Source organism: Cheilinus undulatus, linkage group 11 (genome assembly GCF_018320785.1).
Source record: "Cheilinus undulatus linkage group 11, ASM1832078v1, whole genome shotgun sequence".
NCBI lineage: Eukaryota > Metazoa > Chordata > Actinopteri > Labriformes > Labridae > Cheilinus > Cheilinus undulatus.
The window spans coordinates 14,180,670-14,203,581 of record NC_054875.1 but is presented as its reverse complement, the minus strand read 5'-3'; the positions used below and the strand labels follow the sequence as shown (position 1 = coordinate 14,203,581).

Here is a 22,912-nt window from a genome sequence, read left to right as displayed (position 1 = left end):
CATGATTTAACTGTCAGAACAGTAAAACTTTTAATATTATTCCTGTTGTTTTGTTACTTTAATGTTATCTGTTGATGACTGTAAATACACATACTGTAAATCTGAGTGACTGTCAGACTTCCTCCCTTGATGTGTTTTATTTAGCATCCAGTCTGCTGCCAACAGCATTCCTTGGCCTGATTTTCACATCAGGACCAAACAGAACTGAATCAATATCCATGTCACTAACTCTCTCCCAGAGCATTTTATTTCTCCACTGCAAAATATTTTCTCCTTCACAAGTTTTTTGTGGTTGTAACTGCCTGAGAAAGTATGATTTATAATGTCTGTGTTCTACTGAGCTGTGACAGTATAGATATACCCATAATTCAAATATTAAATGTGTTGAAGCCATCAGGTGGGACAGCATGTGGCAGACAGCAGATAGGAGTGCAACAGCTACACTAAAGTTGTCAATATCTGCATTTTTTAGTCAACAAACCCTTAGCACACTTAAAACTGACAGGTTAAGAATAAAACATTCTTTTTTATTTTGTTTAAATCTTTAAATTTGATTCCCAAGACTCAACTAAAAGTCTACATTATTGACAGTGTCAATATCCAATATCAGTAACAAGGGTATTAGACACAGACAGCTCCTAGAGATTGCATTTGTAAACTGTAAGATAGGATGACACTGTGCTGTTTGAACCACAGCAGAGCTGTGAAAACCATACATGCTCAGCCTGTTAAATAGTGCTTGGCTTATTTTTAGATGCAAGCAACAGTCTCAGATTACAGGAGTATATTATAGTTGTTGTGATAGAAATAGTAATGTAGTTTTTTCATATTGCATTTTCTTGATACTCCTGTATTACAATACTGTTTCCACTGTCACGGCTGTATTTATTTCTGAAGGTACTAAAGCCAGCAGTGGGAAATGCAAATACTTGGAAAGAACAGTGAGTTTTAACTGTTAATAAATCTAAGATTAATTCTGATATTTTTTTTGACCAACAATAGCAAACCAGATCATGGGGATATATTTGGCCATTTCTTTTTTCAATGTTTGTCACAGCTGTTTGCCTTTGGTTATTTTCCCTGGGAAAGTCTCACAGTGAGTCCTGCATTAGACCCTACAGTTGCCATGTTTAAAGGATTTTGAACTTTTTGAGTGCAATCACTGTGAAACAGTTAGAAACAACCTCTCTTAATTACTCACTATTGTGCTTTCTCTCTCTGGTTGTCTGAACCTCTGGGTCAGAATTAAGATGGTATATCTACTTTTTGAGACACTTGTTGCTATGCAATTAAATTAAAAAACTGGATATAATATTATTTAAAGCAGACTGTATTGTAGAAGTATCAAAGTGTTGAAAATGTTGACAACCTCATTAGACTGTACATTAGGCTCACTGTAAATTAGACAGTTAAAAGAAAGAAGGCAGGATTTTATTTTAATGAGAGAATAATATTTATGCATGTATGGGTCAACATCTCTTTGCTACAAGGGTCCACAAGTGGAAGCCAAAGCAACAAGAAAGACACTAAGTTAAAAGCATTTTTAAGTGGACATCTTTTGCAGTGGGAATCTTCCTACATTTTGTTGCCAGGAATGAAAACTTGTCATCTGTGCTGTAGTTTCAAAAATATTAAACAGTTCTTTTGATCAGACTGTGTTAACATGGCAGCCTTGGCCTGAGCATGTCCCCCTGGCCTTGCTTTGGAAAACAGACAATTGCATGACTCTCAGCAGCTGGAGGCTTTTGCCTTATGCTTTATTAAATGTTCTTCAGTTTTGTTCTTTCTTACAAAGCTTCCAAAGGAGCTCAGTATTCATTTCTGTTTAATCTATAAATTTAGCATTTGTGTAATATGCTGTGTTAACATAACCAGAGCTCACACTCTCCTTGAAGAAGGTTCCTGCAGATAATTGTAAAGTCTTAAAAAAAATCTTTAATTGGACATTTGAAATTTTAGGTCTTGAAAAAACTTATTTTTTCTTGTCAGGGGTCTTAAATCGTAAAATGCACCTTGACCTAGACATGTCTTTATGTAGTCTTTGTTTCCTTGCCAACTGTATTCAAAAATTTTTTTAAATTCTTTTTGCTTATTTACTTGGCCAAGTTACGATATGTAAAATCAGTTAAGTCTTTACAGCCTGTACATAGGCTTTTTGTCTGTCAGCTCCACAGTCTTTATAATAATAGTAATATTCTCAGTCTTTAAAGGACTTTTAAAAAGTCTTAAATTTGACTTACAAATGTGCAGGAACCCTGCCCCAATGTCTTTAGGTGCTGAGCAACCCAAAATTCTGATTTTTACATTGTCCCTGTTGACTTGGATTTAGAATTAGGAGTGAGGGGTATTTACAAGGTGCTGAGTGCTGGGTGTTAAAGGGGAGACAATGGTGTATCAGTAATGTCCATAACTGTGAGTCACATGTTGATTCCCCACAAAAATGAAGGCAAAGTTATCAGTTCACATCATCAAAGGCATTTCTGTAAAAAGCATCACACTTCTGTTTGTCTACCATCAAAATAAAAATGCTAGCTGTCATATTTTTAATAAGGGGAGACTGAAATTCACAGGGCAGAGGATTCAGTATTTATTGGATTTAAGTGCGATGCCTTAGAGTGTTGAAATTTGCATGCTGTTAGGAAGCAATTTTACCCTGACGGGCAGCGGATGTTTTGATATTGATGATTAAACTCAGACCCCTTACACTAGAGAACAGTAGTTTGAAACTTTTTTGACACTTTAAAATCAGATTTACATGTTGACAGGAGCTGGAACATTCTATGTCATTGATTACAGTCTGAAACTGCTTTCTTTTGACACAAAAGCTAATTGTTTTATTAAAAGCTTAATATTATTAAAGGGTAACAAAGCAAAGTATGATCCTTTATGTCTTGTTCATAGTCTTTTTTTTAACTACATAGTGGTGGCAATCATGCAGTTGAATATTCACAAAAAATACTTGAGAATATAAAGCTGAAAAGCTAAAAGTGGTAAAGCTGAGTTCAGACCAAAGATTAATGAGTTGCAACTTGTAAATTCTTGCGGTTCTTTGATGTTTTAAAAGCCTCCCATTTCACATCGCTGCAACTGAAGGAGACAGCATATCATTTTCATTGTAGCAAATAAAATCCTTTTATTAAAGCTTTTATTCCATCCATCCATCCATCCATTTTCTATACCACCTGTCCCGTTTGGGGTTGCTGGGGGGGGTGGAGCCTATCCCAGCTGTCATTGGGTGAGAGGTAGGGTACACCCTGGACTGATTGCTAATCAATTGCAGGGCAGACATATGGAGACAGACAACCAGGCATGCTCACACTTACATCTAATTTAGAGTCACCAGTAGGCTTGGGCAGTATCCATCTTTTAACACCGTCATACCCTCCCCAAATTTTACCGGGGTATAGGGTATTACCGCCACACACACACACACACACACACACACACACACACACACACACACACACACACACACACACACATGACAGCGCGCACCTCTACAGTGCTTTATTTATTCTTTTATCAAAATGCTACAGTTAAAAAAAGATTATAGGGAGCCGTTTGCAGGAGCTCATGAAGTGATTAACAGGTGAGCATGTTTATCATAGAAGTTAACATTTACTTTACTTATTTACCACAAATGACATTTCTCTCTTTTCCTCTCCACACAGACGTGCACTTATTCCTCTGTCTTACCTCCGCTCCTTCCAGAGCCATTATGAGACACAATAACCTATTATCATACAGGACATGGGAATATTTAGTAATGCCCAGCGTGCTTTTAAACAGATAGAAGATTGGCCTTTAATATTATTTATCCTCGTAGTGCAACAATGCCGAGCCCCGTCTTCCATCCAGCACGTGCACAGTGCTGATGGCATTCCATGGTGCACAGTTTCTATACGTCGGTATGTATGTGCACGTTCGTCGTTTGCCAAATTGGGCTGACATCATTAACAGAAATTCTTTCATCACCTCTGAAGCATCTTCACACAGACACAGTGGTGCTACAGTTTGAATGGACACAGACTCTCAAGGCATTTTTTTCCTTATAAACGTGCGCTTTTTTAAGCAGTACTGTCTTCATGACATTGACTAAAGCAATAACATGGGTATTTATTAATACCCCCGCATATGATATCACTCATTTCTAGCTGGAAGTGACTTTAAGTTGACAGCCTTTGTTTTCACACCTTACAGGTAAGAAGAGATAAGGCAGAATGAACTCATCCTTTGTCTCCTTTTTCCTCTCTCTCTCTCCCTCCCTCGCTCTCTTTCTCGCCGTGTCTCTGTGTGTAATACCTTAAATATATGACAGCTTTACCCTATTGTACGAGGAAATTAAAATAAAAATCCTCAACTGTTATAATACAGCATCTATGAGTGTGAAGCAATGTCCCGTGTGCTTCTAAACAGATAAAGATCTGCCTTAATTATTTATATCCGTGTTGTGCAGCGCAGGAAAACTCTGTTGCCACAAGTTTAAAAACTCCAGTATAGCTCTGAGCGCCTTCATCGTTTGCCAAATTGAAATGAAATCATAAGCAGGATTTCATTTATCATGTTAAAGCATCTTCACACACTGGCAGTGGTGCTGCTGGTGGAGAGAGACACATGTTTTCAAGGCATTTGTTTAAAAACCTGCACTTGTCACATGGCCCTGTCTCAATGACGGTAATTGAGGCAATACCATGGCTATTTTTTAATACCCCAGTATATGGTATTACCGTATGACCGCCCATTCCTAGTCACCAGTTAACCTAATGAGGTTAGTTGCTGAAGCTTTTATTGTTGTGATTTGATAATTGATATATGTAAAAAAAAAATAGTACTTATTTTGATGAGCAGTTGTAAACATGTCTACACACCACAAGAATCAACCATTGTGAATAAATGTGTAAAAAGAGCAAGGCTATTCAATCAAAAACTCATGCCAGTCATATGCATATGGTTTATTCACGGTCCTGTTTTTTCTGTGTGTGTTTTTTAAGTTTTGCCACCTTGGAGAACAGTGGACTTCTCTTCTATAATGGCCGCTTCAATGAGAAACATGACTTCATTGCATTGGAGATCCAAGATGGACAAGTGGTGCTCAAATATTCCACAGGTAAAGACATGTTTTAATTTTTTTTTGTTATGAATAGGATTTTACAGACGTGTCGATATTTAAGAACTTCCTACCCTCCCTACTCTTTTTCCCATTTAACATGTGTTAAGTACACATGTTAAATGGGTTGAAGTATTGTAGCCTATAACAGCATGTGCGCATACTCACACCCGGTCTGATATAAGAGCAATTTTTTCTTGATGGGATCAAGAGATGTGATTTATTTTTACATGTTGTGTAACATGTATACATGGGTATTTTTTATGAAGATTAATAAATAAGAGCAGGCTATGTTATCAAAATGTGATTATTCATGTAAATTCGAGAGTGTTGCCAACAGTTTTGAAGGTTTTAGGAATCTGTTCAAACAAGCTGATCATCAAGGAAAATAAAGAGTATTTGTGGATCTGAATGTAGTCAGTCAAGGTACTAGCAAACAAAGTAATCGGCCCAGAAATTATGTTGTTTTTACATGTGATATACAAATATATATGTTGCATGCCCATGGGAGGCTGGAAATGGGAGCACAGGAAATAATCATGAGTATTATCATGAAGTCAATAAAAGCTGATGCATACAGTTCTAATGTTACCAAATAAAAAGTAACTGAAGCAGCAGTTAATTAATTTCTTTGGCTATTGATGAGTCGTTACTTAAACTTGCTTTTTTTAATACAAGTTTCATCTGTCTGCAGGTGAATCATCCACTCAGGTGAATCCCTTCCTGCCAGGTGGTGTGAGTGATGGAAACTGGCATACTGTTCATATCCACTACTACAACAAGGTTGCTTTACTTTTTTGATTCTCAGTGTTGCTTTTGATCTTACATTTTGTGATTGTGATGGCTGTTTGAGGAATAATCCTTTGAAGTTCTATCATTTACTTGTGATTATTCGTACTGTACTTCTGATGCGTCGGCAGAACAGTTTCTCAGCCTTCATAACAACAAAGCACGTTGAATTATGCTAGAGTGTTTCTACTGTTTTGGGGGCGTTAGCTTGTCACCATTTCATTCATGCATTTTCTCCACACATCACCTTTAATTTTCTTCATGTTCTTTGATTTTCCTCAGCCAGCTACACGCTATGTGAGTATGAGTTTGTGTCAGGGTGCACATACACGTCCATATTTCTTTGTCTCATCCTTTTTCCTGATTGTTCTCCTTTCCTTGCCCCTCCACCCTAGTTTTCTTCTGTTTCTTTTTATTACACCAGCAGACAATAAGTGAAGAGTGAATGTTTTTTGTTTGACTTTAATCCATAAATTTCTTGCTTGTATGCAAGGTTGCTTGGTTGTAAATTTCCTCCTCTTCCCACATTCTCTCCCCTTTCTGAAATTCTCCCCAGTTTCTCTCTAACATAATGTGCAGTAGATGTGTAGCTCCTAGTATATTCTTTGTGTTTGAAGTTTTTAAGTTGTAAGTTACCTGGAGAGGTGTGTTAATGCAGAGTGTAATCTCTGGAAAAAGTAAGTCAAGTTGTAGTTTTTTGCATGCCTTCTGATATGTTTTTTCCTTTTTTAAAATTTTCGCACCCCTCTTCAGTCTTGCTTGTTCCTATGTGTTAATGTTTATATTTGTGTGTTTTTCAGCCCAAACGAAGTATGACTGGAGAGGCCCAGGGTCCATCAGATGAGAAGATTGCTGTAGTGAGCATTGACGACTGTGATACAGCATTGTCACTACGCTTTGGTACACAGCTGGGAAATTACAGCTGTGCTGCACAAGGCAAACAGACCAGCAGCAAAAAGTGAGTTCATCTGTCTTTCAGTTCCCCTTGGTTGAATGCTTTCTTTAAAGCTGTGGCTGCTCTTACCTCTTAACATTAGAACTTCTCAGTCTATAGATAATTTTAAATCTTTGCTAAAAACTCACTGATTTGCACTGACTTTTAATGCAAGTGTAGCTTGACATTTTGATATGCCTTCTCTTTGATATTGCTGGATCATTATGTTTTTTTGTGAGTCATTTATTGTACTTTTACTGTTTTGTCAAAGCCTGTAAAGCACTTTGGTCAACTAAGGTTGTTTTTATAATGTGCTATATAAATAAATATTGACTTGACTTAAATCTGGTGTCTTGAAGGCACCACACAACAGAAAAAAATGATAAGCAATAAAGACATCTATGTATGTCTGTATATGTATGTATGGGCAGTAAAAAGCTGCTGTGTGCTGTTGAAGAAAGCTTTTTGATGTCATATTTTTGTGTGAATATTATGTTGCTACTTTGTGCATGGTGTTAATGGTATTATTGATACTGCAGAAACCAAACTATCAAACACAGGGACAAAACTAGCATCACAGTCTTGTGTTTTTGAGAGGCATAGGTTTCACACAGAGCTAACCATGACTTAACTTTGTATTTTAATTTTGTGCTTTTGTAAGTCAGTCAAATTAAAAGAATTTAAAGAGTGAGAGCAGTAATGAGACACTAAAGGTGTTCAGTTTTCATCAGTTAAGTTAATTTGTGCAATAGACCTCTTTTTAGTTTTATTTGCTACACTTGAAAGGTAATGAATTACAGTTGACCCTGAGCTTTAATGGATTTTAAACAGAGCTTAGTAGTTAATTTACAAAAAACAACTTTCATTTAAGATCATCTGTGACTGATGGGTGACTTAATAGAACACTTTAAACTGGGCTGAACAATTTTTAAGTTAAAAAATCAATATGAACTGTCAGTGAATGACCATTTTTGGCATTCGCATTTTGATTTAGAGGAATTAGAAAAATGAGGAAATCAGGATTTTTTGTAAACTATTATAAAAAAAATTACACTTGAATGGTTCATGATCTGCAAACATAACATCTCTGCTCTAATTTTTATATAACTGTTATATAAAAAAAACATTTAAGGTTAAAGAAATATTGCACCATATGTGATTTAGAAATTGCAGAAGGCCAAATTGCTATCTAATCTAAATTTTGATTAACTGTCCAGGATTAATTTACCCATAAACTGGGTTAAGAACTTGAGCTTGCACTATGGTGGAATTTTTCATGGATGTGAGGTCAGCCTGATGAGGTGCCTTTGAATGAAATGTGTGAATACCTGAGGCTTTTATGAGGCATGTTTGCCTTTTTGGTGCTCCTTCATGTCTTTCCCTACCCCTGTTATCTATTGTGACTCCTCTTCGTATTCTTCTTGACATTTATTGCCATTTTCTTTTCATTCCTCTCTGATGTTTCTCTCATGGAGTCTGTATGTATGTGCTTCTTCTTTGCATTCTCTTAAATACAACCAGCACATTCAAATTGACGTTAAGTTCTTGATGTTGCTTGTCTGTTTTGTTCAACCTTGTCAAAGTTTTGAACTCTTTCAGCTTGTGCTGTTTGCCTCCTAAAGTAGATGTCTACATCTATGCTAAGAAGTGCTTAACACACATACATATACACACAAATTTACGCTAAAAGCAGCCTGTCATACTGTTGATGTCTGGCCTCGTCTCTGTAAGCTGTAATCACGTTGGCTGTGTTCAGCGCTCTGTCAGACTGAGAGAAAGGAAGACAGATCAAAGAGGAAGGCCAAAGACTAACATTTCAACACGCTCTTCCTTTGTTCCTTCTTCATTTCTCCATTACCGTCTCATCCTCCTCTAACTCCAGCTTCACATCCTCCATTAATGATGCTCTGTATTGATGTTTGTTGTAACTTACACTTAATCTCTTGTTTGTTTGACTCTGGCACCTTTTGTCTCTCTGGCTTCCATCCACAGGCGTTTATTTGACATGCGTCAACCGAACAAGTTTAGAGAAAAAGGGAAAATAAAATAATGCTTTCAAAATGACAGCATGTGTTTTTGTTTCTCAGTCCCTTGACTGTTATTTGCTGTCCCTTACATCGTTCTCTCAATTCTGCAGTTTTTCCCCTCTACCCATCTTCCATCTGTCTCGTCATCTGTCTTTTCATTCACTCTCTCTTGGTATTTGTTGTAACTAACACTTAATCTCTTGTTTGTTCATCTGCTCCAACATCTTTTGTGTTGCTGCTGTTTTTGCCTCCTGTTTATGTCTGTGACATTCCTGTTTGTTCATATCTTCTGAAATCTCCATGCTTTAATTTCTGTCTCCTGTCACCTTTCTGCCCCGATTTGTCTTTCAACTTTCCTCTTTGCTCCTGATGCTTTGACTCAGATAATCTTGTTTCTTCATTTACTTTCTGTATACTTGTCTCTTTGCACTTTTCCTGCTATTCCTCATGTCCCTCAACATCATCATGCCATTTCTCTGTAATATATCCACACTCACTATCTGATTCATGTTCTTCTGACATTCACCTCTGATGTGAAATATAATCCTTGGGTTCATGTAGTCCCTTTGCATCATTCCTACCCTTTAATGATTTTCCTATTCTTACTTTACTTTAAACTATCCCCCTTCACACCCCATCATCCTTGAGTGTTAATCCTCCTGGCCCTCTACACATTTTTTACACTTTTTAATCTTCTCTTTCAGATCATTGGACCTAACTGGTCCGTTGTTTCTGGGCGGAGTCCCCAATGTACCAGACAACTTTCCGTTTGGCACTAGAGAGTTTATCGGCTGTATGAAGGAGCTGCACATTGATAACAAGCCGCTGGACTTGGCTGGATTCATCGCTAATAATGGGACAATTCCTGGTCAGCCCTGATAACATTACTTCACCTCACTTGACTAATGAACACATTTACAGCATCCACATCATTAATCATTTATATTTTTTTGTTAATTTTTAGTAAAAGAAATCACTGTAATGAACTGAAATATCTATTTCTTTTTGTATTAGAATATAAGTTTAAACGTTAATTCATTATATGTAACTGAAATAGTAGGCCCTATTTTTTTTTTTTTTAATTTAACATGCTCTTAGCTTTAAGAGTACTTTGAATGTGTTGTTTAATTGTTAATTGGAAATAGTAATGGGCCGTAATTGGAAAAAAAAAATGTATCCCGAGGTATTGAAAAATAGCCACAATTACTTTCATTGCCGTCATGAAGATGGTGCTGTGTAATGAGCTGCTGGCTGGCATGGCGGTATGATCTTCTCTTGCCAAACTGTTAAAGCTAAACTGTAAAACTTACACCAGTGCCTGTAATGTGTTCAAAGACAACACAACTTTAAAACACTTTCATTCTTCATTCTGCCTGTAGATCAGTGACAAGAAATTATAGTTTACAAGTAATCCTATGTGCATAAATAATCTTGCAGTAGCAACACCAAACAAATTGAAGGTTTGAAAAAATGTTTAAACTTATCTTTATCCCTTCTTATGTGTGATGTCGATAAAGTATGTTGTTGCTTGGTGGTTGTTTTAGGTGCTGACGTAGTCTGGCTAAAGTGTGGCTGTAGAGAAGTCACCAATGAAGCACAACATGGAAATAAATAACAATCAAAGCCTGTCTTCATCTGTTTAAAAGCACATGGAACATTGCTTCACATTCCCAGATCCTAAAAGATAATAGTTGATTATCATTTCTCATATTAAATCAGGGAGGAGGGGAGGGAGGAGAGCAGAAAACGTGTATGCCATAGACGGAGAGGAAAAACAGGAGGAATGTCTGTCTGCAGCTCAGTTTACTTCTTAAATTTAAGAAAATTATTCAACTTTAAATTACTTCCATTGCTCTTTTAAACCTCGCCTTATGAATAGCGTTATTTTTAGACTCGGGGTGGAGGCTCATGCTTGCTCTGCTTGCTGGGCTTGCGCATGCATACCAACAAGTGCCTACATAGTGTGGTTTTTGAACACCTGGCAGTAATACCATGTACCCTGGTAAAGTTTGGAAAGGGTATGACAGTATTAAAAAATAAACACCGCCCAATCCTAGAAATTATATCTTCATAAAATAACTCCTGTGTTGTGGGGGGTCCAGTGGTAAAGACAAAGTTCAACTCAAATATAACTCCAAATATTCATATTACTAATAACTGTTTTGATACCTTTTTACAGATTTTGCAACAAACATGCAAATATGTTTTCATGGGACCATATTGTTGTATCGGAAGTTCTGTAATTCATTTTTTAGCCTGCAGAAGATCCATGTGTGTTTCAGCAAATTCAAAGAAAGCAGTCTAAATCCTTCTAAATGCAATCCCAGAACCAACTGGCAGTATTTGATTATTAATTAAAAAACTACTTAAGTAGTTGTCCACAAATAGACATGCAAATCAAACTAACCATCCACTTTTTGATGATATTTTCAACACTGACTTTGTTCTTAGTTCTTAAGGTTCTAGTTAGACAGTAACAATGGCAAGATGCATAAAAAGGAAGTCTTAAGTAAACACTTTAAGTTCTGAAAAACAAGACGTGACGTTTTGAAATAAGTGATAAAATGAGGTTAAAAACTCGTGTGAATCTGCTTAAGATATAGTTGTGTTTCATTTTATTGATTTATTGAAACATTAGTTGTTGGTGATATATTTTTAGAAACTAAAGCTTATCTTACTGTCTGTGCTTTCTTCAGGCTGCAGTGCCAAGCTCCCCTTCTGTAAGTCCAACCCCTGCCAGAACGGAGGAACCTGCAGGGTGAGCTGGGAGACTTTTTCCTGTGACTGCCCCTTGGGATACGGAGGGAAGGACTGCAGTCATGGTGAGAAGATACATTAAATTACTTTTATCCTTTGGTCCTGCCTTTAACAATGTTGCAGTGTTGTACGCTTTGATATTTATTATCACTAATGAGGGAGACAATGGCTGAGATAATTGGCTGATGAATCTGTCTAATGCCAGTAAAGATTTGAGTGGTTGATTTTAAAATCCAGAAGAGTAACTGTTCATTAGTGGCCTTTTTTGTCTGCAGTAATTTTGCTAACACCTCATTAATTATAGAATAACTTTGCATAATTAAAAATCTTGCAATGACACCTTTCAGGTTGTATAAGTCTTCGTTTATTCCACTTTGGTTAACTTAAAAAAAAAAATCGATCCAGTGGGCTGACTCACACTTCAGTAGTTCAGATTCAGAAGTGCTATGTCATTCATTCATTCCAGTTAATGCCTCAGTCTGCGCTTCAGCATTTTTCACTGTTAAACCGCTTCTTCCCCACTTTGTGCTGAGCCATCACAGCTGGAGGCTCTCCATGTGTGAGAAAAACAGAGTTTGAGTGGAACGGTCAAAGAGTCATGGATGGATGTGTGGATTGATTGCTGTGTGAGTGTTGACCTTTGTAAAGATACTGCTTCAAAATAAGGAAAAGGATGATTCCCTTCACTAAAAACCAGGATAAAAACGGGAGCTCATAATACCCATAGTAAAAAATAATGATGTAGTGAAGCACTGAATTTTTGCCTTTTTTGCCTCTAGTAATTTAACTTTTAAGTTTGGAGAGGTTCCCCTCACAAAAGTGATCCTCTATAGCCCAGGTGGAACCAGGATTTACTCATCTGTGTTTTACTGACATTGTCTTATTATGGGTATGGATTAAGGGTGTAAAGGTACATGTATTGGTACCGTACCGATTTGGTACGGGCCTCTCGGTACGGTACAGACGTGTACTGAACAGATAGATGTTGAACGAAGCTCATACAGAGACAGAAAACCAGAGCGCAACTCACTGTGGCACTGTCCTGGCAACCACACAACCACAGCAAACGACAGCAACAGCCTGAATATTCCCAGATAAAAGTGTCCTGTTTAGGAACACTTTGTTTCCAAGTGAAACACAACAGTGGACAAAGACAACAACAGTAGTGCTGACATTATTCAGCAGGTGTGTCACTGACAGTACGTCGTCCAGTGGACTAATCAAAGCATTTGAAAAAGCACCACTCAAACAAGAATGTCAATGTACCAAGGAGGTCCAACAACAAGTCTCACCAGCCGGTTATGAATTTCCCATGATTTAAGATCTTTTTATTATAAAAATGGTGCTCTAGATTTGTGAATCAAGTTAATTCTACCTTCAACCGTCAGCCTCAGAGGAGGGGAAGAGAGGACTCCATCATGTCTGCAACTGTGCCATGGGTAAAGTTATCCTCAGATTTCACACGGCTCTAACCTCTTTATCTGCCAAGAACAGCTGTGAAAAGTTCCCCCAAACTTTGTAGTAGGTCCCATTGGTTAAAAATGTAATCCAGTGCTGAAGTCTGTGTTGAAATTGGCAGGATAGACGCTAATTAGCATGCTTACCAAGCTAACTTAGGTCGTATGATGATGATGTGTTCAAGTTGGCTGGGAAATTTTTGTGTTTCTTGAATGAGCGTAAATGTAACTTAAAACAAATATTAATTTATGAATATTTTCATTCATTAAAGACCTGTTGGAGAGAGGTTGCAGCATTATTAATAATTTAAATATAATTTATTTAGCCTACTTATTTAAATATCATTTAATTACAAAAAAAGTTATCTATTCACTTTAATTACCGTACCAAAAACATGCTGAACCATGACTTCAAAACCAAGGTATGTACCGAACTGAAATAGCTTGCTCTTGGAAGTGAAAGTTGTGCCTGTTGAATAAATTGTATTTTTGTTGTTGTTGGGTTGTTGTTTATTTAATCCTAAGGGAATTTTTCTGAAGTTGATAAACTTATGTGGTTTTCAAAGAAAATGTAACAGTTTTATATGAAACCAAAGTCCAGGCACAAATGTGTTTAGTGGCAGTGTATCAATTGAATTTCCCTCTCTATGTACCTCTCCAACTCCTGACCAGTGCTACGGGTCTGCTTTGTGGCTTATTCTTTATGGATGCAGATGCTTAAACAGTTACCAGTGTCACTTGTAATTGTGACAAATATCTTGAGCAATGAATGACACCAGGTCTTTTGAGTTTTGCTTGCTTGTTCTGAACGTCTGTCAACCTTTGTTTGTTCAAACAAAGCAAACTTTGCTTCCAGCAGACTTCCCTTAGAAGCACAAATTTTATACACTAGACAACCTGCTGGCCCTTCTCATTTTGATGTTGTCTACATTTTCGCTGAAAAACTGCAATTGGTCCCAGACTTTGGATTATGTGGTCATTTTGTATATTACGCATTTGTTTTTATTAATGATCTTTCTCTGATCCTCAGTGATGCCACATCCTCATCGCTTCCTGGGTAACAGTGCCCTGTGGTGGGACCTGAAGAATGATGTGACAATCTCCACGCCCTGGTATCTTGGTCTAGTGTTCAGGACCAGAGCGAGAGAGGGAACCTTACTGCAGGCTCAGGCTGGCCAATATACCAGCCTGCTCTTCCAAGTAATTACCACATTCATCATAAATGTGACATGATAATGCATGCTTTTTCAATCAATCAATCAATCAATCAATCAGTCAATCAATCAATCAATCAATCAATCAATGTTTATATAGTGCCAATTCATAACCAAAGTTACAAAGAGGGCAGGTCTCTCTGGCCCATAATAGACCAGCATTAGTCATTAATATTGTTATAAAGACTATACCCTTTTATAATGGAGACCAGCGTTAATCACCATGAGCACAGCACTAGCAGTATTTGGCCATTTTTTAAGATGGAGCCAAAAGTAGTGTCTGTTCTTTAAGCCTCTCTGCATTACCTAAAGACATGAAAACATAAGTTGCATTTAGATTAACACATAAATAGCAACATTTTTTTCTCTTTTGTACTTTAAATGTACTAATGGTATGCTTTGATTTGATGCTGCACATTTTAAGCTAAATCTCACCAGGTGGCACATAATGTAAAACACAGCGTGGGCAGCAATATCTGTTGGCAGCAGTCATGTTGATTATGATAAGTACACTGATGTATCATGGTCAACGTGGTTCTACTGAGTGTTATACTAATTTCATTTTCTATACAAGAAATAAGTCAAAATGCCTTCTTTATGCTGCAATTATTTGGAGTTTACATTTGGAGAATGATATCCAAAGACAAGATTGATTTAGCACCATCTTGGCAGGAGTGCAGCCAAGATGTTGGATTTCACACTCCCACACTCAAACACAGGAGTTTATATTCACCTCTCGGTCTCCACAGTTGAACCAAGCAGGCGTTTCATTCCGTTGCTGTTTTAACTGACTCATGTTCCTCACACTTCCTTTTACCCGCTCTCTTTTTTGATGTTTGCCTGTGCTTGTTTCCTCCTTTCCTTTCAGGTGATAAATGGTCAGCTTGTCTTCTCTGTGGCCCGCGGCTCAACCAGACCAGTACGTTTGCGTTTGGATCAGGTTCAGGTGGCAGACGGCCGCTGGCATGACCTCCAGCTGGAGCTGCGAGATGTTCGCAGTGGACGTGAGACTCGCTACGTTGCCACCCTACGGCTTGACTTTGGACTATATCAGGTAATGGATGCCCTACAAATCAAACAGAAGCTCTGTAGACACTTATGCTTTAAGAGGCATAAAGAAAATTAAATTTGGATTCACATTATCTCTTCAAGGGTCATTTTATACTGCATGGTTGTGTAATTTTTTAGTCTCAGATTGTCCTTTTTGGTACCAAGACTTTAACCATGTCACCCACTACACAAATAGATTTTTTTATAGCCCTGATCAGTACAGGTTGCTCTAAAATGTAGGCCGGCGGTCCTAGTTTCCATAATCTGAAGAGGATTAAAAATGAAAATGGCACTAGATGACATCAGTTTGATGTTTATTTTCATGTGAGGCGCTTATCTTACAGTGTTGCAAACACACTTTCCATTTCTGTTCAAGTGTCTTCTATGTTTCTAAATATTATCTTGTTTTATGCTGATTCAGTTCTTAAATTATCTGTCAGCTATTTTTTCATTCATTTTTCTATAAGAATGTATCAGGCTGTTCTTCAAAGTGCATCAACATTATCAGAGTTAATGTTGTAAAACATTTTAAATATGAAATTATTAACCCCCCCCCCCCCCCCCCCAATTAAACAATTGTTACCTTTGCAATTATTAACCATATTTGTAGCTTTTATCTGACTGAACTATTTAAGCATTCTCACTGCTGCTGAAACATTGATAAATGCAGCTCATTGATTTTCTCTTGTGGTTGTTACAAGCTGAATTGTCTGTCAACACTACTTTACAGCGCTGTCATTGTTATCAATTGAGCGTTGACCTTCTACACAATGATTGCATGTTACTGTTTTCTTTTATTTAATAAAGTCAATCATCCATCCTGCTGCTACAAAACAATTTACCCTCATTTTCACACCCACCTCTTACACCTTTGAATGACATTAGCTGTCATTATAAATGACTGCTCACTCACTGTGAGATACAGGCAAATGAAAACATAAAAAAAAAATCATGACTTCCAGTTTGTAATGTGAAAAAGAAAGAAATCAACAATTAGTTATACAAACCATTTTTATGTTCTTATCATTCTTATCTTACCCAATGAAAATTGCATAAATTACAAATCTCTTATTGATTTTTTTTTATTTTTCAATTGTACCTTTACTGAAGATCTGTGACTTATTTTATCATCCCATATACCTGTTGACAACCTTGATATTTTCATGTTATATAAAGAATTCCTCTGCCTCGTCAGATGATGGTTATAAATGAGCTCCATGTGTGTCTTTGTTCAGGTATTCAGATTGCATACACCTATTAATAATGATAATCTTTGCCCTTCCTGTCTCCATCTGTCCCCTCACCTCTTCCTCTCTTCCTCTCCCCCATTAGGGAACAGTGATAGTGGGAAATGAGATTCATGGTTTGAAGGTGAAACATCTGCATGTGGGAGGAGTGCTTGGCTCTGGAGAGGTTCAAAACGGGATAAGAGGATGCATACAGGTGATGATGGATGAATTGATTGTTTAATGCTTACTGATTGATGGGAAGCTGAAAATATTGGCATCGAAGAGATGACGTTGAGATAAAAAGATTTATAAAACTTGAATGTAGCTGCTTTATCACAGAGAGATCTCACTTTCACCACAGGGTGTTCGATTGGGTGTCAGGCCAGATGCACCTCCGCTTCCCCGCCCAAGCAGAGCTGTCAAAGTAGAGACTGGCTGCAATGTTGGCAACCCTTGCGTCTCATCTTCTTGCCCTATCCACAGCCACTGTTCAGATCAATGGGAGCGCCACACCTGTATCTGTGAACCAGGTGAGTGAACAGAAAGATGTTGCTGGAAGTTTGAACATTTTTTAAATGACAACATCTTTGCTTACTCTCATGGAATCATATGGAAATTTTGACTCATTGAACAATTCAGAGAGAGTCTGAAACCACCCTCAAATACTGAATATGGGATTGTGTATGTTATACATACAACTGCACAGCATAATAGTTAACAGAAGGAGGCAAGTGTTTGATTAAATGCTTAATGAAGAACTTGTTGAGTGCTGTTTTTAGTCTAGAAATCATGCCAACTCCTGCAGGTCATGATTGACATACAGGCCAAAGTACTGATTTTGTGCTTTCCGTCACTTTGTGGAAGTCAATTTAGCTGTGTCAGTTCTTATCTCACTAAACCCATTTGTGGCAGCTGTGTGAATGACTGTGCGAGCTTTGTTGTAGTGTATTTAAATAGTAAGTGTTTATATATTTCCAGATGAACTGAAACAAATTTTTAAAAAAAAGGTGGTTAAATAGGCAGGAAAAGGAAAAGGCTGATTGGATTGAATGGCTGGTAAGTTGTTTTTGCTTGGCAAAATTACAACACAATTCTACATTTTGGCATTCAAAAAGTCTCACTCTTATGAAGTGTTTCAGCTGTGAATAAATGTTCAATCTCTATTTACAAATGCTTAACAAATATGTGAAGCAGCAACAGATTCACAGGAACTCTGATCATCTTTGATCATGCAAAATCAGCTCAATCTAAATTGTGAGGATTTATTTATTTTCTTTGTTTATTAATTTCACATTTAAGTTTTCAGTGGTTTCAATCTGAAGATTTTAGATGAGCATTTCTTCGAATTTTCGGCCTTAAGGGAGAACAATAGGTTATTTTAAAAAATTAAGATTATCTGTACATACCGTGAAACAACAGCTGTTGCACTTACAGCACTGTCTTTAAGCTGAAGTCAAATCTTCTGCATTTGTCTCTCAAATACTGAGGATGCATTTACCCAGTGAGACAGTTTAAGATTTTTACACCTGTCTTGCAATTAAATCTAAATAAATAACCTCTGTGTGGGGAATGAGTTGAATATTTTGAGAGGGTGAAAGAAGCCATCTGACTTAGAGAGAGGGAATAATTATAATATGGCTATATCTGTGTGGGTGTGTGCCAGTACTCTAACTGGGTTAAATAGATATTTGGGATCGCATAATGAGCTCTCATCTACCGAGAGAAAGAGACTGTCTGCAGGCTAACTTCCAAAATCTCCTTAGTCAGGTGAATATAATGAGGCAGAATTAATGTGAAGAAGAAAAACCTGATTAGAGGAGAAGGAGAAGAGTGGAACAGTAAAGGAAGAAAGAAGAGATAAAACAAACTGCATATAAAAAAGTAAAAGAAAGAGAAGACAAAGAGAGCTAAGGGAAAGAAAGAGAAGAGGGAAGAAGGAGACTGAAAATGTAAATGATTAATGAAGAGAAAGGCGGATGACAGAAATAGTATAAACACTGAAAGTTTTGAGGTGAGATGAGGAAAAAGAAGAAAGAGGGCATGAGAAAGTCAAATCAAACAGCCTGAAAATGCTGGTAACATTTTTGGGAATAGATCCAAGGACTATTGGCATATCCACGTAGAGATACCCAAATCATAGAAGTGAGAGAAAATTATCATGACAGACTTGCATGAATACAGAGGATAAGATTTAGCTTCTCTGCAACCACAGTAGTTTGAGGTCCATGTTTATTGATTTAACAGACTATACCAACCAGGCAGAGATGGTTAAAGAAAAATACCTGTACTAATGATTAAAGGGGCTGAAAGAGGCTTTAACAGCAGATAAATGAAAGATTGATAGACTGTATGATAGACAGAAAGTGAGATAGAGACTTGCCAGAGAGAGAATATGCCAGATCTCTTTATTGTTTTACCCGACTAGGATATTGTTACTTTCATCCATCACCTTCCTACGCTGCATCTCAGGTTCTTCTCGTCTTAAAGCAATGGCATATTTTTTACTGACCCCTTTGCAGATGCATCATTACTATGATGTCACCCACTGGAAGCACTTTTCTTGACATGGAGCTAATATGCATTTTAGTTGATAATTAAATTGGAAGTGTCTTTGGGAGCTGTATTGGGAAAAAAAACCATGATAGAATTAGCCCAGTCAACACAATTGTCAATGAGTCTTTCAAATGAGGTGAGTCACCAGCGGTGCTCAAGTTATGGAGCTAATCAGCTAATACTTCTGTACTAATCAGAGCATTCAACGTGTGAAAACCAGACTAAAAGAGGCGTTTATCCATACAGAGTAAGTTATCTAATAGCATAAAAAGCCTTGATGCGTACTTCAAATGGATAGCTCAGTGGGTTACATGAATTTGAATTTAATGTAATCTGATACACCAGATGACTCTTTTACATATCAATGACTGCATTTACATGGACTTGAGTATTCTGTCAGGTTTTTTGAGTATCCTGTTTTCTCTTTGTACATTACATGTATACGCCTGCAGAAACCGGGATAGTGCAGTATCCTGGTTTTGAGAAACCCGGTTTTGCAACCTGGAGAACTCCAAAAGAAAACAGGATACTGTGCCATCTATACGCAGTATCCCATTTTCTGGCTGCTGTAGACTATGTGCACCAGTGGAACTTTGATTGAATTTAATTTAACTTCAGATACTTGTAAATACTGCATCTGTGTGGCGGAGGATCCACTGATCTGCTCTGCACAGGGGGGTGACAGCTGAGTGGCTGTCTGCAGGGGATCAGTCTGTGATCTGATGGCAGTCAAAATGTGTTCATATTTAGATAAAACAAGAACTGAACAGTTTAAATGTTTTAGCCATTAATGAAACGTGAGCGGAGTTTACAGAGAATGACCGCTTACGCCATGAGTTAGAGCTCTGTGAGCTGAAGATGGAAAGACGGCACTCGGTAAGCGACCGTGCACAGCCCGTTAACTCCTCCCTTTCCTGACATTTAGAAATAATTACTTTTTCAATGTGTTTTTCAAAATAAAAGTGTATCGTTTTTAAGACTCACTTTGAGCTACTCCCGTTTTCACAAACTTTTATTTTTAAGTCGTTTCCGGGAAAGTTATTTAGTGAAATCAGTGAACTGCAAGATGCTTCGCTATTTCTCTGCCAAACTTTCGTAGTGTTTAATAATAATAATTGCCTAATAGTGATAAAAATTTGAAATATCAAGTTATAATAAGCTTATTCATTTGAGATCTCCCTTTCAATCCTAATGCTGGCATTTAACTGTTTTAAACTCAAAATAGCAGTGATCAGAAACCGGGATACTAGTTTCTCTCATGTATACAGGGATATGAATAACCGGGTTTCTCTGTGCACATGTAAACACAGTATCCTGAATATGATAAAAACTGGGATATGACTCATAACCAGGATACTCAAGTCCATGTAAACGCAGTCAGTGACACATCCATTTGGGCAACAGCCCATACAAGAGGATCATGAAGGGCAGGATAACTGGACAAACATTCTGGCTGTCACATTACTTAAAGGTACAGTGTGTAAAAATGGGACGATCAACATCTAACAGTCAATTTTGGAGTGTGGTGCTCATTTCTCTGGTGATAACTGTGGGAACCAGTGAAGTTTAAAAATCAATACTTGCTTAACTGTTATTTGGTTCCTTCTATGGTGCCATAGAAACAGGCAAAATGCAAAAATCCAAGATGGCAGCGTCCTTGGAGGGGACCCTCCCTATGTATGAATAAAAGGCTTATTCTGAGTTAATTTAAAACATAAATTTAAAAAATGTGTTATCAGATGTCAACACTAATTTAGATCAATCTACTTATAAATGTTATGTTTCATTTTAACCAAGGTTGTTTTGCTAAATGGTAATAGGCTAAATATTACACACTGCACCTTTAAGAGCCAAATAGACCAAGAAAACATACAATGTTTTAGGTATGCACAGTCTCAGGAGGGTAAACTACATAACAAGAGCTCAGCAGACAGACTTTATCATTGTTCAGTGTCAGTGATGCTAGTTGGTAAATTCAAATGTTGGTGAACACAGTCAGGAAAAGTGAAAAAAAATGTCAAGAAAAGTTTCTAGTGCAGTTCTTTGCTCTTCTTTTATAAAAGAAATGCTGTCCAGTTCAGACCAAACTGCCACTGCAGCTACTTCTGAGCTAATCTTAATACTTGTCTCTGTTTTATTGAATAGAGGTAAAACTAAACCTCAACCTATTCTACAATCTTGTTCTGCAGAACAAACATTTCAGCTTGATGCTTTGCAAGATGGATGTGCCTGATGATGACACAGTAATAACCCAGATATTTTTAATTTTAGTATGAAGGACAAAAGTTCTTTAGTTTGACTGAAGTTGACTGAATTTTAGTCTCATTTTAGTCAATGAAAAACTTTTTAGTCAAGTTTTGGTGAATAAAATGTGATTTTATTTCAGTCAATAATTTAAATTGAAACATTTATTCTCTTGACCTGAAGCTGGTGCCAATTCATACTTATGTTTGTCCATTCTCCAAACCTGGATTCCTTGCTTTCTACAGCTGAAAGACAGAAAAACTACAGTTATGCTGTGTTTATGCTGTGAATTTACCCACGGTGGAAAGGTCAAGCATTTTTGAATATCCAATGAAAAATAAACTACATTTTAGTCTTGTTTTTGTCTTCTTGACAAAAACAAAACCTATCTGAATTTTAGTCTTCATGGATCTATTCTATTTCACCATCTGTTGATGCTATTTAAAAGTTGTCTTACCGTAATTTGTTGTTGCAGAAGACATTGGTAATATAGCTTGGGAGGAAGGGTTAAGGGACACAAAGGAAGAAGGCTGTGATTTTATTTATATAGATTCAGTCTTGTGTCTTATAGCCTTAACTACACAGAAAACAGGAACCAATCACCAACTTTACCTTGATTTTGAAATAATGAGACATCATTGTGTTCAAGTGTAGGATTTTATTTTACTGTTGCCACAAAACTCAGGAAAATGAAATAGTTGAAGGTCACTTTGAAAGTTATTGCAGGAGAGTTTGTGAGGCAGAGCTGAGAGCCAATGTGTTTTATTCAAATGTGAGTCAGTGACAGTGACTGTAAGTGCGTTTCAGCTGCATATGCCTGCATGTAAAGTAGTAATACTGCTGCACTGAAGTTGACTCGGTCACACCTCTGTGTATGAACAAGCAAGAGGATCCTGCGGAAGAGAATTCAAAGGAAAGTTTTCGAAGAAAGAAAAGTTTGGAAAGGAGAGCATGAGATTAAAGCGGAGGTGGAGGACTGAGGAAGGAAATAGAGAGTGTGTGTGTTACAAGGAGGATGTAGTTTGTGAAAGTGAAGAGCCTCGGGCCTGACAGCATGGAGGAGGAAGCACAGAGGCACTGCTATCCCTGTAGCATCCTGCACCAGCCCGCAAGCTAATGCTAACACCCTGACTTATTAACATGGAGAATCACACACACATCCATGAAGCATTTGGAGACACTTCACATGCATGCGCTTATTTACTGTAAACACACACTCACTCACATAAGCAGTTGTCATCATTATATTTCATCAGCTCAATGGGCATTAAAAATGGAGACTGTGTTAGAATGAATGTTGCTTAGAGAAAAATCAGATCAATGTTTAATAGAACTATAGAGAGATAATGAAAAGAGAGGTGCACTCATAAGAATTCCCTTTCATGTGTGTATTTGTGTGTATTTTAACCTGATGCTGGAATTCTCCCAATGATTCTCGCAAGGAAGGGACAGAAGGTCTGAGTTGTGCACAGCCTCCTAGATAACACACGCAATATTTAGACACGCTCACTAAGATGAGGTTCTGCATGACAAAGCACAGAGACATCTGCT

General features: G+C 37.3%; 1 protein-coding gene across 1 annotated transcript in view; it reads left to right on the top strand.

The window, feature by feature from the left end:
- celsr3 (cadherin, EGF LAG seven-pass G-type receptor 3) overlaps nt 1–22,912 on the top strand; it is a 163,862-nt gene that overhangs the window by 76,720 nt on the left and 64,230 nt on the right. Inside the window, exons 5-14 of the mRNA XM_041798985.1 lie at nt 4,992–5,107; nt 5,802–5,890; nt 6,179–6,193; nt 6,697–6,854; nt 9,562–9,725; nt 11,554–11,679; nt 14,102–14,271; nt 15,154–15,339; nt 16,668–16,778; nt 16,926–17,094. Of these exons, the coding sequence (XP_041654919.1) occupies nt 4,992–5,107; nt 5,802–5,890; nt 6,179–6,193; nt 6,697–6,854; nt 9,562–9,725; nt 11,554–11,679; nt 14,102–14,271; nt 15,154–15,339; nt 16,668–16,778; nt 16,926–17,094 (1,304 nt within the window). The remainder of the gene's footprint in view (nt 1–4,991; nt 5,108–5,801; nt 5,891–6,178; nt 6,194–6,696; nt 6,855–9,561; nt 9,726–11,553; nt 11,680–14,101; nt 14,272–15,153; nt 15,340–16,667; nt 16,779–16,925; nt 17,095–22,912) is intronic.